Source organism: Mustela putorius, unplaced genomic scaffold (assembly GCF_011764305.1).
Source record: "Mustela putorius furo isolate JIRA1106 unplaced genomic scaffold, ASM1176430v1.1 tig00003853_pilon_pilon_pilon, whole genome shotgun sequence".
NCBI classification, from domain to species: Eukaryota; Metazoa; Chordata; class Mammalia; order Carnivora; family Mustelidae; genus Mustela; species Mustela putorius.
Window position 1 is genome coordinate 43208039 of NW_025422005.1, and position 18083 is coordinate 43226121.

Sequence of the window (18083 nt, forward strand, 5' to 3'; positions counted from 1 at the left end):
TAGCAGCAGCTCAGGATATATTGATCAAATCAGTGAAAATGACAAGGACAAAAATGTTCTCCATGGCTCGCTCTAGCTTTATATATCCCACTTCCTGCCTTTCTCTGTTTCTTCGTTCTCGTCCCTTTCCCTTAACAGACGGTGCTGTTCCAAAAATCTCAGACCTCAGTCCACTGCTTTAGAAGTACTTAACCAGAAGGGCCTCTGGGTAGCTCAGTCAGTTGAGCATCTGCCTTCGGCTCAGGTCATGATCTCAGGGTCCTGGATTCAAGCCCCTCATTGGGCTCTCTGCTCAGCCAGGAATCCGATTCTCCTTCTCCCTCTGTCTCCTCCCCCCCAGCTAATGCTCATGCTATGCTCATGTTCTGTCTCTCTCTCTCTCAAATAAAGAAATAAAATCTTTAAAGAAAGAAAGAACTTAACCAGAGAGCTTGTCCACTTCTCCAGTTTAACTGAGGTGACTTAATTCAGGTGACTCTTAGGTATGTATCTCCTGTCCTCACTAATTTTTGAAATTTAAGACTTTTAGAAATGCCCTGATTTATATTCCTGCTGCTTTCTTAAAATCTTACTAATTTAATAGGTAAAAATAGCATCTTGTTTTCATTTGCTGCACAGAATAAATTGTCTGTGTTTTTTGGGCATTTTGTCCTTTTTTTGTGAATTGTTTTTATTATTTGCCTGTTTAGTGTTGAGATCTGACCATTTTTGTTTTCTTTTTCTGAATTCTCTAAAGTCAATGTCATAACACTTTTAAATCCATTTAGCTCCTTCAATTTATAAACAAAGAAGCTCAGAACCAGAGAGATGAAGTGACTTATCCAGGGCCACTTAGTGAGGTTGGCACCAGAAATGTAATGAGAGCCCATGTCTCTTGGGGCAGGGTTCTTTCCTGGTTAGCAGACAGACTGCCATCGTGCCCCGGACCCCAGCCATATGGGCCTTTATTTTATCAGAGCATTTCTCTGGGTTTTGCCATCTGCTCAAACATACCTCCTTAAGTCAGAATTTAGTACCTTTTCTTATGTACCCCAAATGAGAGTTTTCTCTTAGTATTCCCATTTTAGTCAACATGCCTAGGATTTTGCTGGGACATAAACTCTTTAGGTAGAAATGTCCAACAGGCAGCTGGAACAGTGGATTGAAATCAGAAGAGAGATGTAAGACGGACAATACGTATTTGGAAGTCATCTGCCCAAAAGCATTTGCTTACAGTCACCTAAGTGGTTGAATTCTCTGAATAAAAGTAAAAGAAAAGGCTAAAGGATTGAAACTGAGAGAATGTCTGTGGTGGGTAAGTAGGAGGGAGAACAGGAGCCAGTGCAGAGACAGAGGGAGTGTAATTAAAAAGGAAGAGGGAGAGAGGCAGGGCAGAAAAATGACATGCAGACCCTAACACGCAAAAGAAATGTGTGACCTCACTTTTCTCAAGTGGTCTGGAAAGTCAGGGGCTGGCTGGGCAAAAGCCTTTGGGCCTGGCACTGAATTAAGGGTTCTGTGACTAGATACCTTTATTATAGAGGAAATAAGTGGGCAAGGGGTATGGGGTAAATGTCCGGTAAGGCGGTGGGGTCAGGCCTTGCCCTCTTGACTAGGGGGAGCAAGCGTGGCCCCTTTTGCAATACTGCACATATGACTATTATGGGAAAATTATATGTCTGTCCTATTGATCTGATTTCAGAGATGTCTTATTTTCATTTATGATTGATCAACAACACTGAAAAACCCTGTACCGTCAAAGTACTTTCCCATCTGTGATCTCATTTGATCCAGATAACAGGCGTATGAGGGGAATGTTACAATTTTCTTCATTTTACAAATGGGAAAACCGAGGCTTAGAGAGTTTGAAGTAATTTGCCCTTGGTCAGAAAACCAAATAATAAGTGACAAAACTATGATGTGTTTATATCATGTCATGTCATCTCTTGAAACCTAAAAGTACACCTTTGTCCATGGTAAACTCTTGCTTTCCCCTCAAGACCCAGGTGAAACCCAGTCTTCTGTATGAAGCCAAAAATGTTTGTTGAGTGAATAAATGAGTTAGTGAGGTAGTGAATGAATGGGTTTGTGATTTAACTTGCTCAAGGTTATGGAATAAGTTCATGGCAAGGACCTTTCAGATGGCCTGTTCTTTTCAAGTTGTCTAATAGATTGTGTCATTGCTTTAGCAATATTGAACTTCTTATAGATTCGTATATTCATTTTCTATTGAATAATGCCCTGCCAAATTGCCACAAAAATTAGTGGTTTAAAACCTTGAAATGCAGATTATCTTACAGTTTCATAGGTCAGAAGACAGTTCTCATTGGACTAAAATTGAGGTGTTGGCAAAGCTACATTCCTTCCTGGATTCTTTAGGGACGAATCGGTTTCTTTGCCTTTTCCTGTTTCTAGAAGCACCTGTATTCCGTGGTTCATGGTTGCCTTCCTTCTTTTGCAGAGCTGGCAGTGGTAGGTTGAATTCTTACATCTTATCTCTCTGACACAAGCCTTCTGTCTCTTCTTTTAAAGACCTGTGTGATTAGATTGGGCCCACTTAGATAATTCAGGCTAATCTTCCCATCTCAGGGTCCTTAACCTTAATCTTGTCAAAGTTCCATTTTCCACGTAAGGTAACATGTTCACAGGTTCTAAGGATTGGGGCATGGACATCCTTGAGGATCATTACTTTGATTCCCACAGTCCTTAAATTATGCCATGCTAGTTCAGGTTCCGGCATCTCCTTCACTGTGCTCCTTCTCTTCGTGAATCATTGTCAGCACTCAGGACAAGAATTGCCTCTTTTCATGGTGTTCCCTGGCCCTTTTGTCAGCTGAATCGACTCTCTGTCCTTCTGACCCTCCCTGGAGTTCCCCTTCAATACTGTCTTAGGATCCTGGACCTACCAGTAACACTTTTGTATATTTTGTTTTGTTTAGGTGTCTTCTCCTATGCTAAGAACTACCTGGGGCTCCTTGGGTACAGGATTGTCTTGCTCAACATTATGTCCCAGTGTCTAGCACAAAGCCTGGTACATACTTCGTATTTGGTAATGTTTGTCAAATGAGCAAAAGACTGCTTCCTGCAGGGAATTTTTCTTACCAGTGTTCTGGGATGCAGAAACCCGTTGCCCTTAAACCTAGGGGACTTGACTTAGATCATGAGACCAGCCAGTGGCACTGCCTGCTTTCAAACATAAACTTCATGGAGCAAATAATGACTTGGCAGATCATTAACTTCCTTGATGTAGCCACTGACCAACTTGTGACCTTGGGGAAAGGTCACAGAGCCTCACATTTTTTCTTCTTGATCAGGAAGACGTAGGACTGTCTCATCACCAGGGGCATGAGTATAGGGTTAAAACATGAGCTCTAGAGCCACACTGCCTACATTTGAAACCTGGTCCCACTTCTTACTTGCCATATCCCACAAGCCACTGAATTTCTAGGTCCTTGGGTTCTTTACCAAGGTAAAGATTCCAAAATGGGGAATCATAACAGCACCTACCTGTTCTGAGCTTTTAGCACAGTGGCTAACTGTTGTTATTGTTACCATGAAATTCCCTCTCTGATCTAAAATTTATTATTTCATCTTGTTTTGTTTTTTCTTGAGAAAAGGGTTTCCCTCTCTTCTCTTTTCCTGCCCCAGACCGACGGCGTTTCCTGCTGTCGCCCGCTTGCTGGCAAATCTTGCATCCTTCTGGGCTCCCTTATGGTACTGTCCTTTCTGGGAGGGCTTCACTGGTTTGGCAGCACTGTCCTGACCAGTCTGGGCGGGGACCCTGTGGGGCATCTGTGAGGTGACCCCATTGCCCTGGATTGAGAGGTGAATCTTTCTGCCCTTCGGCCAGTGCTCTGCGCTCTCAAGGCCTGTGCTCTTTTCTGAGTTGGGAACAGCAAGAAGTTGAAGAGCAGTATGTCAACAGAGCTTCGTTGAACACTCCCTATGTGCTAGTCCCTAATGACAGAGAGGTACAAGGAATTCTGGGTTTAGGGTGCAGGCTCTGTCATCAGGCCATGTGTGTGCAGATCCTGGCTTAACACTTAGTAGATGCGAAACCCTGGGCAGGTTACTTTGCCGAGCTTCATTTTCTCATTTGTAAAAGGTGATATAATACTAGTATTTAATTCATTGTTTAGTTATAAAAACTAAATGGGATAATTCACATACAATCTGGAATGGTAAGCAGGAAGAATTCTTCACAGTGGGTAAGAATTAGAAACTTTTCATTTTCCTAGTGCCTTTGGATTCAGTTCTTTGTAGTATAGTTCCATTATTTTGTTTGCAGTTGTGTGATTTTTCCAATCAACTGCATCCATATTCAAATGGGAGTACAAAAGCAATTTGAAAGCCAGATGTTAATGGTTTTTATTTAACTGTTTGATTCAGTTCAGCAAACATTTATTGATTTTGCTCTGCTAGGCCCCATGCCAGGAGCTGGGACTATAACTTGGAGTAAGGTATGGCGTTCTGCCCTCAAGGTGTTTACAGTTTAGAGGGGAAGGTGGGCATTTAAACATTCTAGGCAGAGGGAACAGTGTGAGCTAAGGCGCAGAAATGGAAGAAGGCCAGAAGGCCTGACCTGAAACAAGCACCTGCAAGTTGCTCTCCACAACTGGAACTTACTGCATGAAAGCCACGGGGCAGAAGGACTGGGGGTGACCGGAAGGAGGAAGGGGGTGACAAGGTGAAAGGTAAGGCCAAAGAGCTTCCAGGTCATTGAGCTTGAATGTTATACTTAGGAATTAATTTAAGGACAGTGGAGAGAGCTGTTGAAGGGCTTTTGGTAAGGGCGTAATGAGATCAAATTGTGTTTTGTTTTGTTTTAGAGATTTATTTATTTATTTGACAGTGAGAGGGGAAGAGAGAGAGCATAACCAGGGGGAGCAGCAGGCAGAGGGAGAGAGAGAAGCAGGCTCCCAGCTGAGCAGAGAGCCTGATATGGGACTTGATCCCAGGACACTGGGATTATGACCTGAGCCAAAGGCAGCCACTTAACGGACTGAGCCTCCCAGGTGCCCCTCAAATTGTGTTTTTAAAAATTTATGTTTTATTTGAGAAAGAGTATGTGTGTGCGTGTATGTGTGTGTTGGGGCAGAGGCAGAGGGAGATAATCTTCAGGCAATCTCCCCACTGAGCTCAGAGCCTGATGCCAGCTCAGTCTCAGGACCCTGGGATCATGACCTGAGCCAAAACCAAGAGGCAGATGCTTAACTGACCAAGCTACCCAGGTGCCCCTCAAATTGTGTTTCTCAAAAGTTATTTTGACTTGAGTAATGAGGATGCATTGGGGAAGGCCACACTGGCAACAGAGTTTGGTTAGTATGTCTCTGCAGTAAACCTGCAGAAAGGTGGTGAGGACGTGAATTAGGGTAGCAGTGAGGAAGAAAAGGGGGTGAGGAGGAAAGGGAAAGATCAAAAATGTTAAGGAGCCTGAAATGATGTGTGAATGGTGGTGCTACGTACAGGAAGTACAGGAAGAGGGACTGAGGAGGATAATAATGCATTCCATTCTCCATTTTAGAAATGTTGAGTTACTTAATCATAGGAAACAAACTGAGGGTTGCTTCCGATCAGGGGATGGGGTAACTGGGTGATGGGCATTCAGGAAGGCACGTGATATAATGAGCACTGGGAATTATATACAACTGATGAATCATTGACCTCTACCTCTGAAACGAATAATACACTATATGTTAATTAATTAACTGAATTTAAATAAATTTTTTAAAAGTATCGAGTTGAGGCACTTGCGAAAGAAGCAAGATGGAGGTGTCCAGAGACTAGACATTTGGGTCTTGTGCCCAGTGAGAGCCTCTGGGCTAGAGATACATATTTGGGAGTCATCTCCTTGCGGATGGCAGTTGGACCACAGGAGTGGGTAAGATTACTCAGGGAGAGCAGGTGGAGAAAGAAGAGAAGAGGCCAGGGACAATGGCCCAGCTCGGGTTCACCAATAATTAAAGGTTAGGTAAGACATACATAGCCGGCAGAAGAGAGAGAAGGAACAGTCACAGGTGGTGTCTCAAAAAGCAATGGAAGAGAGTATTTCAGAAGACAGACAGCAGCACTGGAGGCCACAGGGGGAGCATGTCACATCAGGGTGGAGAAGGTCCATTGGATTTGACCAACAAAAGGACACTCAGTTTGGGGGACTTGTGCACCTTCATTTCTCACATATAAAGCTGGACCAACAGTGTCTTTCTTGGAGAGAGAAAAGGACAAGAAGGGGAACACATGGAAGCGAAGGATCTGTGTTCGGAGAAATCTGAGTGTACCTCTGTTTCTGTTATAGCACAGCCCGTGCTGTTAGCATTACTTACAGGTTGAGCCTGTCCACGCGACGGAGCTGAACTGCACAGACGTGCGCAGTCCTACTGCTCAGAGGAGACCCCGGTTAATGATTTTGTTATAAATTCTTTAGACTTATTTCTCTGCCTATAAACAAATCTATGTGCTTATATGTATACACAAATATAATTTTAAAAGTAAATATTGGCTCATACTGTGCGTGCTCTTCAGAGAACCTGAGTAAAGTAATCATCTTTCCATGTTACTACATGTAGAGCTCTTCTAGTCTTTTATGGCTGCGAGGTATTCTTGTTCGAATGGACTGTAGTTTATTTAACAGATTGGACCCTTAATGATGGATTTCTAATTGTTTCTCGCTTTTCACTATCACATACAGTATTATAAGGGTATTTTTGTACACATTTCTGTGCACACTTGGGCAAGTGAGTTGGGTCAAATTCCAGGAACTGTGTCTTACTCGTATCTCTTTGTACTAACCTTTCTATCTTATAATGTGGTGCATTTTCCCCCTTCATTCCATTTCCTCCTATATTTTAGTAAAAGATGTCATTCTTCATATGGGTCTTTCATTCCACCAACATTTACTTCATACTCACTCTCCCGACCCCTCCCTCCTGCCACTATTTTCTGCTGGAGAGACAAAGATGAACAGGTCACAGCTCTTGCCTTCCAGCTCTCTTTGGTGGGTTAGAGAGGTAGCTGATCAGCTAATTACAACTAATTACCACAATTATTGTGAGGAACAGAAGCACAAGGTGCTAAGGAAGCACAGAGGAGGAGAGGTGCCGACCCAAGACGGGGGGTATTACGGAGGACTTGCTAGAGGAAGGGACTCCTAAACTGACTTTTTTTTTTTTTTTTTTTTTTGTAATTTATTTGACAGACAGTGATCCCAAGTAGGCAGAGAAGCAGACAGAGAGAGGGGCGGGGAAGCAGGCTCCCTGCCGAACAGAGAGCCTGATGTGGGGCTCCATCCCAGGACCTTGAGATCATGACCTGAGCCGAAGGCAGAGACTTTAACCCACTGAGCCACCCAGGCACCCCTTCTGAACTGAGTTAAAGGCAGAATGGAAACTAACCAGATAAAGGGGGAAGCAAGGGTATTCTAGGCAGATAGGATGTTCACTGGAAAGTAGGTGGGAGGGGACGGATTGTGAAGGAACTTGTGTGACAAGATACAAGTTTGTGTACAGCACTGGAAGATTTACGTGGAGGAGCGAAATGGTCAGATGTATGTTTTAGAAAAAATATCTCTAAAACAGGAAATAATGAAGTTTTAAAACGGCCACTCTGGCTGCATGTAGGAGATGCCATTAAGGGGTTCGAAACTCAGGGCTGTTGGAGTCAACTGGAGGCAACATTTCCCAATTTTAATTAGCATTAACATATATGTTAATATATTGTTAAGTGCTTTATCACTTTTGCTCATGTAAGCAGGATTTTTCCCTACTGTATTCATACTAGCTATTATAGACGTAAGGAAGCTATTGATTTTTTAAAAAATATATCTAATATTTCTCTGTAAGTTTTTAATTCCAAATGTTTAGTTGATTTCTTTGGCTTTTCTCTGTAATTGTTTTTGTCTAAGTACTTTTGTAGATCCTTTGCCTCTTTTTCCATTTTTATTATGCAAATCTCAAACACATATAAAAATAAAATAATAGAACACACCCCCATATGCCCTTCACCCAAATTTGGTAACTATTAAGATTTGGTCCCACTTACTTCATCTTTCCCATTTTTGTGTTTTTGTGCTGTTGCTTAAATATTTTAAAGCAGAATCCCAGACCTCTTTTTTTCTTTTAAGATTTTATTTATTTATTTGACAGACAGAGATCACAAATAGGCAGAGAGGAAGGCAGAGAGAGAGAAGAGGAAGCAGGCTCCCTGCTAAGCAGTGACCCGATGAGGGGCTTGATCCCAGGACTCTGAGATCATGATCTGAGCTGAAGACAGAGGCTTTAACCCACTGAGCCACCCAGGTGCCCCTCCTAGACCTCTTTCAATTTCAGCTCTACATACTTACATACTCTACATACTACATCTAAAAATACAGATATTTTCTTACATAACAACAGTGCCATTATCACTCTTAACAAACAGTAATTTCATGGTATAATTTAATATCTAGTGTAAATTCATATTCCTTGTATATCTCAAAATCTCTTTTTATTAGTTGGTTGATTTGTTGCGGTGAGGATTGGAATCACACATTGAATTTGGTAGTTTGAACTCAAAAGACTCTTAATCTATAGCAGTCCATAACCTTACCCCCTTTAAGAAAAAAAAAGCCATCAACAAATGAATAAACAAACAAAAAATAGAATCAGAACCTATAAACACAGGAGTATAAACTCGGAGCTGCCAAAGGGAAGGGGAGTGGGGACTGGGCAAAAAGGGTGAAGGGAAGAGGGAGATACAAGCTTCCATTATGGGAGGAATAAGTCATGGAAATAAAAGACTGAGCAGGAGTATAGTCAATGGGATTGTCTAGTGTTCTATGGTGACAGATGGTTGCCGCACTTGTGAGCATAGCATAGTGGAAAAACTTACCAAATCGCTATGTTATACACCTGAAGCTGATGTAACACTGTGCATCAACTACACTCAAATAAAAAACTTGATTATAATTTTTTTTTTTAATGCCAGTAACTGTTGAAGAAATCAGGTCTGCGGTCCTACGGAGTGTCTCACATTCTGGATGTATCTTTTTCCTCATACTATAATTTAACTCATTCCTCTGTCTCTTATTTTCTGCAAACCAGAGGTTAGCTTTGAAAGACTGGTTGGATTCTGGTTCCTCGTTTTCTTTGGGAGGAAGGTTAAGACTATTTATAGGTAGGGCTGTGAAGTGCCACCTCTGTCTGAGAGTCCCACTCTCAGGGGTGCAAAGATTGATTAGTGGTTCCAGTGCTGACAGCTCATCCCTCCATTATAAATTTCTCCATCAACCTTTCATTGAATGAGTTCATCCACTGATGCTTGTCACCTGAATGAATTACTTCATCACGGGCTACGAAATGTTTAAAAATTCTGTCAATCTTTTCACACTTATTAGCTGAATAAAGAACATTCCCTCAATAAGTAGGGCTATTTGGTTGTTCTGAAATATAATATGTACCAGGAAGACAAGATAAATGCTTAATTCATTTTCTTTTCTTGCAATTTTTGAATGAAGGAGCTGATACTTTTAATTGTTCCATTTTAAGTATCTATTGATCATGCTTCCATTGTTTGACTTATTGCATTGGCTAGTCCAGCGATTCTCCCTTTCTGATTATCTGGTTATCTCAGCCTTTGAGAAATGGGTCTTCATTTGCACAAGAGCTTTTACAGCTTTAGGTATGTGAATGACTTTCTACGTGCCGTACATCAGCTCTTCTGTTCCTGTCCTTTTCAGAAGACACCAGAGCCACCTTTCCCTTGGTTTCTCCTTCCTTGTTCCAGGTCACACCGTGAATAAGATGCGTCAGCACTCAGATCCAGAAGTGGCTTGTCTTGCCGGAGAAATTTACACTGAGTGGAGAACTTTCATGGAAAAACATTTAGACAGACCTTCTATTGAAGTGCGGAGCGACCCCAAAACGGAGACATTTAGGAAAAATGCCCAGAAGTTACTCTCAGAAGCCTTGGAATTAGAGGTAATGTCCTGGTCGGAACATGATTCTCTTAGTTAAATGAACCTCACATTTTCATAAATCTTTCGTGGTCTTAGTGGTATAGCTTTATTCTAACTAATTTTTTCTTTAAGGATTCTGGTATGCTAGAAAGATAGTATACTAGAAAGATTGCTCCAGGCTTTGGAGCAAGACCTGGATTAAAACTCTGGCTCTAGTACGTACTGGTTGTGTCATTTTAGGCAAACCCCTGAACATTTCCGAGACTTTTTTTTTTTTAATCTGTAAAATGAGTGTTCTAATTCCTACTACCTATAATTATTGGAAAGATTAAATGAAACACTTATATAACGGAATAGTAGAATGTATGGTGATTAGAAGTTATTTAATGGATATTGGTTCCTACCTATTTAAAATTCTTCCCCTTCCCAGCAAAACAAAAATTCTGGTGTGGACTGTGCTGTGGAATTTTGTTGGCAAAATAAATGGTGTCTATTGGAAAGACTCTACTCCCCCATTTTTTGTCAATGCTCATACTTTTAGTTCCAAGGCATATAATCAGTTGGCTAGACATAATCTCTGTTGTCTTCACAGTTCATGGTTCAGACGTTAGTGGTTTGAGATACAGGTGCTAGGCTTCTGAGAGTAACTTCTGGGCATTTTTCCTAAATGTCTCCGTTTTGGGGTCGCTCCGCACTTCAATAGAAGGTCTGTCTAAATGTTTTTCCATGGCTAGTCCAGCGATTCTCCCTTTCTGATTATCTGGTTATCTCAGCCTTTGAGAAATGGGTCTTCATTTGCACAAGAGCTTTTACAGCTTTAGGTATGTGAATGACTTTCTACGTGCCGTACATCAGCTCTTCTGTTCCTGTCCTTTTCATTTCTGCTCATTAACAGTGATACTAATCATCATAAACAAATTTTACAGGTCAGTTAATATTCCAGAAAAATCAGACATAACATCCATATTTTTTCTGCTTCTTCAGGTATCCCTATTAAAGTGTCCTTGAAGAATAATTTAACATTATTAACAAAAGAAACAGTTTCAAATGTCTGGGTCTAAATGCTAGAACTGTCACTGCATTCTCTGAAAAAATATTTTAACCTTTCTGTCTGAATCTATAAAAGAAAGGTAAATGGACGTGTGGTATGTTATTTACTTTTTAAAATTGGAGTTTTGGGTCTTATGCTAGAAAATGAGAAAATATAGAAAGGGAAAGCAAGGGGCGCCTGGGTGGCTCAGTGGGTTAAAGCCTCTGCTTTCAGCTCAGGTCATGATCCCAGGGTCCTGGGATGGAGCCCCACATCGGGTTCTCCACTTGGCAGGGAGCCTGCTTCCCCCTCTCTCTCCACCTGCCTCTCTGCCTACTTGTGATCTCTGTCTGTCAAATAAATACATAAAATCTTTAAAAAAAAAGAAAAGAAAGAAAGAAAGGAAAAGCAAAATCACCATTGAACCTACCGCCAGACATAATCTTGTTAACATTTTGGTACATTTGCTGTTTGTTAAATTATTAAAGCTCTTTAAATGAATATTGGGCAAGTTAATGATTATACCATATTAGTAAGCGCTACTCATATGCCAAATGTTCCATAAGATGCTTTTATTGATTATTTAAATAACTGCAGAAAATTGACAAATTTTTACATTTGTGTTTTATTTTACATCTCAATCAATATCAGGGTCATTTTGTATATCCTTTTCTATATATATTTATTTTTCATATTTATAATTTTAATGTCTATTTGATATTTACAGTGAATTAATATTGCTGTAAGTTTGCCTAACTTTTCCTATAGGAAGCTTTAATATGACTATTAAACCCTTGGAAGAAAGAGAAAAATGTAAAGATTGTAAGCCTTATTTTGCAGAGTGTCGATTAGCCAACAAGATTTGCTATTTAATATTTTACATAACGATTATTTTTAAAATAAGCCAAAATTATTGCAGAAACATAGATTGTGGGTATATAATATGTAGTTAATGTGGTGGTAAATACCAGCTCCCTGTGGTATCTTTTTAAGTAAATGATAATAACGAAGCTATGCTTGTAAGGATTAATGAGCAGTTTGCCTGCTATATTAAACTCCATAATAATTATCCTTTTAGTTTATCCATTAATTATCCTTTAAATGGCACATCAAGTGGTAAGCACTCAAGTGTTACAAAGCAAAGTTAAAAAAGTGATACATTCGTTCGTGCTTTCCAATGTAATTGGAAAAAATATCAGATTAAGCATAGTTGAATGGTTTTGTTCCCAAAGAATAATTTTTTTAAATTAAAAAATGTGTATCTTACCATCTTCCTCGACAAAAAAAAAAAAAAAATCTATTTTCCTTGCATAAACAGCATTTGATAGTACTTTTATCGGTTTGATATGTCAGGGAATAGAAATATAAACACTTTCATATAACGTAAACTCCTAGCACCTATCATCATCTGAAACATTTCCATGTTAGGGTAAATCAGTGAACCATCTCATCTGGTATCTGGTCTTTGACAGTAACCAATGTTGAGTGCATTCAAGTCAGACATCAGATCTCTAGAAATGTACTTTATCAGGCAGGAGTAAACCACTGGGTAAGTTACCGGCCCAATGACTTAAAAGCCTTTACAATTTAATCCTAGCATGTGTATTTTTGCAAAATCACGCATTATATTTTTGTGGAAAAAAAATGTTTCCATGGTGTTTGTTTTGGTCATATCCTTTAGTAGTAAAAGCCACAGATGTAGAATATACACATACAGCAAAAAGGTGCGTCTCTTTATTACTCTGTACAGGTCTTGCTTTCCAGATGTATGGATTGTTTCCTTGTTCTTGGAATAATGGGATAGATGAATAAAAACTCCACTTTTGAGACCCATGCCCCAGTCCCCTTTACTTTCTCTCCCTTCCGGATCTTCTTTGTTCTTCCCTGTCTTTTAGATCTTTCCTCATATGAACGTCCCCTGTGGTGTCATTCTCTTACTTCCCCTTCCTCATTATCCACTCTCCTTCCTACCTCACGGCCTGTGATCATTTTCCTATTATGTCATTAAAAAAAATGAACCTGATTCTCAAAGTGAGCCTGTATCATTAAGAGTTATGAAACCCTGGCTGGTTGGCCCAGTTGGTTGTCAGATGGTGCTAATGAGATCCAGGTCAGGGGTACGTCCCCATATGGGACTGTTAGTTTTCTCTTTGTTTAATGGCCTCAGACTGCACCTCTGGCTTTGACCAGCTCTCTCATAAATGTATTCAAGTGGTCAAAGAGGAGTGCGGGTAGATGTGTACAAATCCAATCATACTGTTGGAAAACTCATACAAAGTTTGCTTCCAGTGGATATTCAATTCAACAGATGTTTAGTACTACTACTGCTGGTGCCGAGAAGAATGTAAACATAAATGAGTCGCATTCCCTGGGCTTAAGAAAGCTTACTCTCTCCTGGCTGAGAGTCTGTCAATGACTAACTAAATATAAGGCAGGATGAAAATATGTCTGAAATAGTGGTACTAGCAAATGGTACAGACACACAAAGGACAGAACAGTGAGATCTGATGAGCGAATCTGGGAAGGTTTCATGGAAGAGATGACAGTTGAATTGGCCTTTGTTAATGGGTAGGATTTTCCAAGCCAGATAATACATATTAAAGTAGAAACAATATATTTCATACCTTATCTGTTGGGTCTAGAATATCACCAAAAGAACAGGAAAGCAGGAAGGAATACGCATGGAAGAAGGATACTCGTTTACTCGCTTAACTCGCTTAACAAATAACTTCCGGAGCACTTGCTGTGTGCCCATACCAGTGCTAGGGATAGAGCAGGAATTCAGAAATGAACCAACATGGTAATAGCCCTCAAGGGGCTCACAGTCCTCTGAGGGAGATCAGCAAATAAATAGTCAACTGGACAATGTGGGAAGCTCTGCATTTGAAGTAAACACGTGAAGACGACCTCACCTTGCTTTTAAAGAGCTTACTGAGGTGGCAGACATCACTAATTGATTATGGCACCATTTCCCACTGGGTTCAGAATCCTTGAGGAAAGACAGCGCTGGGTGGTCATGTCTTAGATCTTGCCCAGCTGAAGCCAGTTCGTCTGTGACGGGACAACTGAATAACACACAGTTAACTTACAGGTACAAATAGATAAGCTGGGCACATCAGGTGCTCTGTCTCTGAGAAGTGCGAACTAGGAAACAGCAAGGACAACAACGGTGGGAGCGTTGAAGCAGAAGGGATGTTGGGGGAGTTGTGAGGGAGTAGAAGCTGGCTAGAGATGTGTAGCACAGGGGGAGAGAATAAGGCGCTTAAAATTGGCAGTGAGTAGGGGTGCCTGGGTGGCTCAGTGGGTTAAAGCCTCTGCCTTCGGCTCGGGTTGTGATCTCAGGATCCTGGGATCGAGCCCCGCATCGGGCTCTCTGCTCAGCGGGGAGCCTGCCTCCCCTTCTCTCTCTGCCTGCCTCTCTGCCTACTTGTGATCTCTGTCAAATAAATAAATAAAATCTTAAAAAAAAAAAATGGTAGTGAGTAAGGCAAAAGGAGGGGGCAAGAAGATGTGAGAAAGAGACCAGGCAGATCTCGAGACCCACAAGAGAAAGGATGTGATTCCTGACTAAATCCTTAGGTTTCTTGTTCCTATTCCCCTTTGTTCAGATGTATCCCATTGCTGCTCCCATTCCCACTCATATGGATGTATCTCACAGCAAAATCTCTCTTCCTCAAGATCTCAGTGAGACTCTGGTCCTTTCACCCAAAACTTGACTCAAGAACTCTCAATAACTTGGGTCCGCTTGAAATATTCCAAGGCAGTTACAAGATAGACACTTTTCACTTTGCGCAATGATCTTGTATGGGTGGGTGTGTGATAACTTATCTTCCCTTATGATTTACATTTTAATACCACTGATGTTTTTCCTCATTGTGATTGGCCTTCATTTAATAGGAGGTATGCATGAGAATTGTTAGGTGCTTGCTTGCTTTTCCCATCACAGCGCTGGTATAGAACTGAAAAAACAGGGTTTTTTTCTTTAAACAGAAGTATAGGACATACGTAGGAAAGCGCCCAGAAGACATACACAGAGCTCAGTGAATTTCTCATGAGGCAAACGCCCTTCACCTGGCCAGAGTTCTCAGATCAAACATCATTCCCTCCCGAAGCCAGGTGCTGCCTTCCTGGGATGGGGCCCTGTGTCATAGCTCTGCAGCCCAGCACTTAACTCCTGTCCCCTTTCCTAGTACTCGGTATACTCAGAATCCTGTTCTCTACCTTTCTCCAACGGGGCTGTGCTCTCCATGGAGTCAAGGACTGTTGTCCTTGTTCACTGCGTTTTCCTCAGCCCATGCACAGTGCCTGGCACATAGTAAGTGCTGACTAAGTATTTGAATGAGTGGTGTGGTAAGGAGGGACGGGAAAAAAGCAAGAAAGAAAAATTTGTTTCCTCTTTTCAAGGAACCAAAAAAATAGATAATTATATTATGAAAATGTCTAAGGGAAGCTTAGGACATTGTGACCACCCAAGGAAGACTTTCCAGTCCTTTAGGCTCGGATTTACTTTTCCAGGTTTTGGTGTTTAGCTCAGCTTTGACATGCAAATAGGCATGTTTCCTGGGCAAAGTGGACCTTGCTTAGGGAGCCTATATGTGGGCAGAGGCCCAGCAGTATGTCAGAACACTTTGCTTGCTCAGGCTGGGCTGTGGTCAGGACTGGCAAGATGAGTAGTGGGAGAGATGGGCCTGGAAAGGAGGGTTAGTGAGGGGAACGCCTAACCAGCAGCTCAGTCTGGCCTGGATCCTGATGGTGGACAGAGACCCAGACCTGTGCTGCTCCAATGAGGTCTGTGACTTGAGGAAGGCTTGGGCCGGAGCTGGACCACCCGGAACTGCTGCAGGACCCATCCCCCAGGCCTGTTCTGCTCAGCTGGCCCCGCAGAGCTCTCTTCAGACTCAGCCGGTCCCTCCGAATGTTAAGGGGCCAGTTAGTACGGTGAAAGAAGAGGAACGCGAACTTTGGGGTCGGGGCACCAGGTCAGAGTCCTGGCTCTGCCTCTTAGTTGTAAGACCTTGAACCTTTCTTCACCCTTGAACCTATTTCCTCATTGAGAAAATGAGGTAACAGGAGCTGTGAGCATTAAATGTGAAAAGTGATTTATAAGCTGCTCTACACACATATCAAGACCCAGACCCTGTGTTTCTGAAATGCTGTAAGGGGTTAAAAGGCACTTTAAAAACAAACCAAAAAAAGTATAAACTGTTAGACTGATTTATTATCCTTGGTCTTGGTTTCCTGGTTGGTAAAGTACAGGGCCCAGTACCCGTTGCTTAGTGCCGGCCAGTTTCCTGTTATAATGGCAAATATTACCACCCGGCAGGGGTTGTGACTGAGGTCCCTGTCACTAAGCACATGGCCTTGTTCCTTAATTGCTAGGGTGGAATTAATTTGCTCTTCCTGTTTCTCTTGTGACAGGAAGTAGATGTCCTTGAATCTCAGTTGATTAATGGAGGCCTCTGAGCAGAGTGCTCCAGCCTCTCTCGCTTTTAATCCATATGCAACGCAAGGCCCTAATTTGATAATTTTGCTGTTTTTTAGATGGATCACCTACTGGTTGAAAATATCGAGCAGGAAGCGTTTCATCTCTGCTCCCGCCTCATTAACGGGCCATACCGGCGGACCGTGAGAGCCCTGGTCTTCACATTAAAGCACCGAGCTGAAATCCGGGCTCAGGTGAAGAACGGCTCGCTGCCAGTCGGCACGTTTGTACAGAACCACAAAAAATGACCCGAGGATGGTTCCAGCGCTGGGCTGGGCAGAAAGCAAAATGGGCCCCTCTCGCTGCCATTCAAAGACGTTTTGCAGTTTGGGTGGCGGCTGCTGCCGGTGGCGCTGAATTTTCCCCTGGTGCCATTCCTCCAGCCGGGCTGCCGAGAGCCCCACGGGCCAGGCAGCAGGAGAGGTTTCATTAGCTCTAGTGCGCTTGTGCCGCCTCGTGGGACATAGCCGGCTGTCACTGGGGAGCTCAGTAGGGTCGCCGTCACCCAGCCCCATGAGAGGGGGATGGATTTCACTGCGAGTGTGCCAAGGACACCTCTAAACTCCCCCATGTCAGGCAGACGAAGTGACTACTTGATTTCGCCACCCTGCGGGTAACTGAAACTCAATTACCACGGCGGCTCGCTCAGTCCCGTCCCCCTGAGTTTAGACAGCTCCCGTGCCTCTCAGAACTCCCCTGTCTGTTCTCTTTGCTCTACCCCAGGGGTGAGCCTGCTGGAGCCAGCCAACTACCCCTTCTCTCCAGAACTCACTTATCTGAACATTGCAGCTCTCCCTGGAAGACCTTCTGCATTGGTCTCCGGAGCCCCCATGCTGAGGCTTCTAATGAGGAGCTGGCCTGAAGCCTCCCCACACCTTGGGGTTTATTTGAATACACTGCCTCTTGGTTTAGGGCTTCGCAGAAGATACATAATGAAATTTCTCTTGAAACGAATATCATAGTAAGAAAAAAAAATACATCTATATCCTAAAATGAAATGCCGCTGTATAGGGCTGCTTGAACAGTTAAGTAAATGGCATTTGTAATAATAAACTGGGGCTTTTTTTTTTTTCCCACACAAAAGGTGTTTACTGTTCATTGAAAAGTGTTCGGGGGATGAGAAAGGGGACAGCTGGTGAAAATCAAGAACGATGGGATAAGAGTTTGAGGGTGATAATAAGACCCAAGGAAGGCTTTTTAGGTTAGGGGAGACTAGTGTATGTCTATAATCTGAAAAGAAGGGGCCAGTGGAATGGGGGAGATTAAAATTAAAAAAAAAAAATAGAGGAGCTAAGTTAAAAAGCAAGGACAAAAGGAAGGGGCCTAATGTCATCTGCCTTCTAAGTACTAGATACCTTTTCTAAGATAATTTATTAGCATTGACGTTGATCTTTACGTCGTGGTTTAATAATCCTGTTTAACCCTCTCATCTGTTGTATTTCCGTTTTTTAGACTTCTTCATTTGTTTAGCACCTACTCACTGACCACCCATTCCTCGGGGCACTGGGGATCCCTAGCAGTAGCTACAAATGGGACCTCGAGGCTCACCAAGCAGAGTATCTTGTTCATTTCCCCACTGCTCAAAACTCTTAGAGCTGGAATAATAACTGAGCACTTAACCATGTGCTCAGCACTGTGGGAGACATTTAGAAAATTAATAA

General features: G+C 42.2%; 1 protein-coding gene across 1 annotated transcript in view; it reads left to right on the forward strand.

The window, feature by feature from the left end:
* The window catches only part of TCEANC2 (transcription elongation factor A N-terminal and central domain containing 2), a 35935-nt gene extending 18430 nt beyond the window's left edge, over positions 1-17505 (forward strand). Inside the window, exons 4-5 of the mRNA XM_045064564.1 lie at positions 9739-9932; positions 16482-17505. Coding sequence (XP_044920499.1) covers positions 9739-9932; positions 16482-16670 — 383 coding nt within the window. The 3' untranslated portion in view covers positions 16671-17505. The remainder of the gene's footprint in view (positions 1-9738; positions 9933-16481) is intronic.
* Positions 17506-18083: the final 578 nt, after the last annotated feature.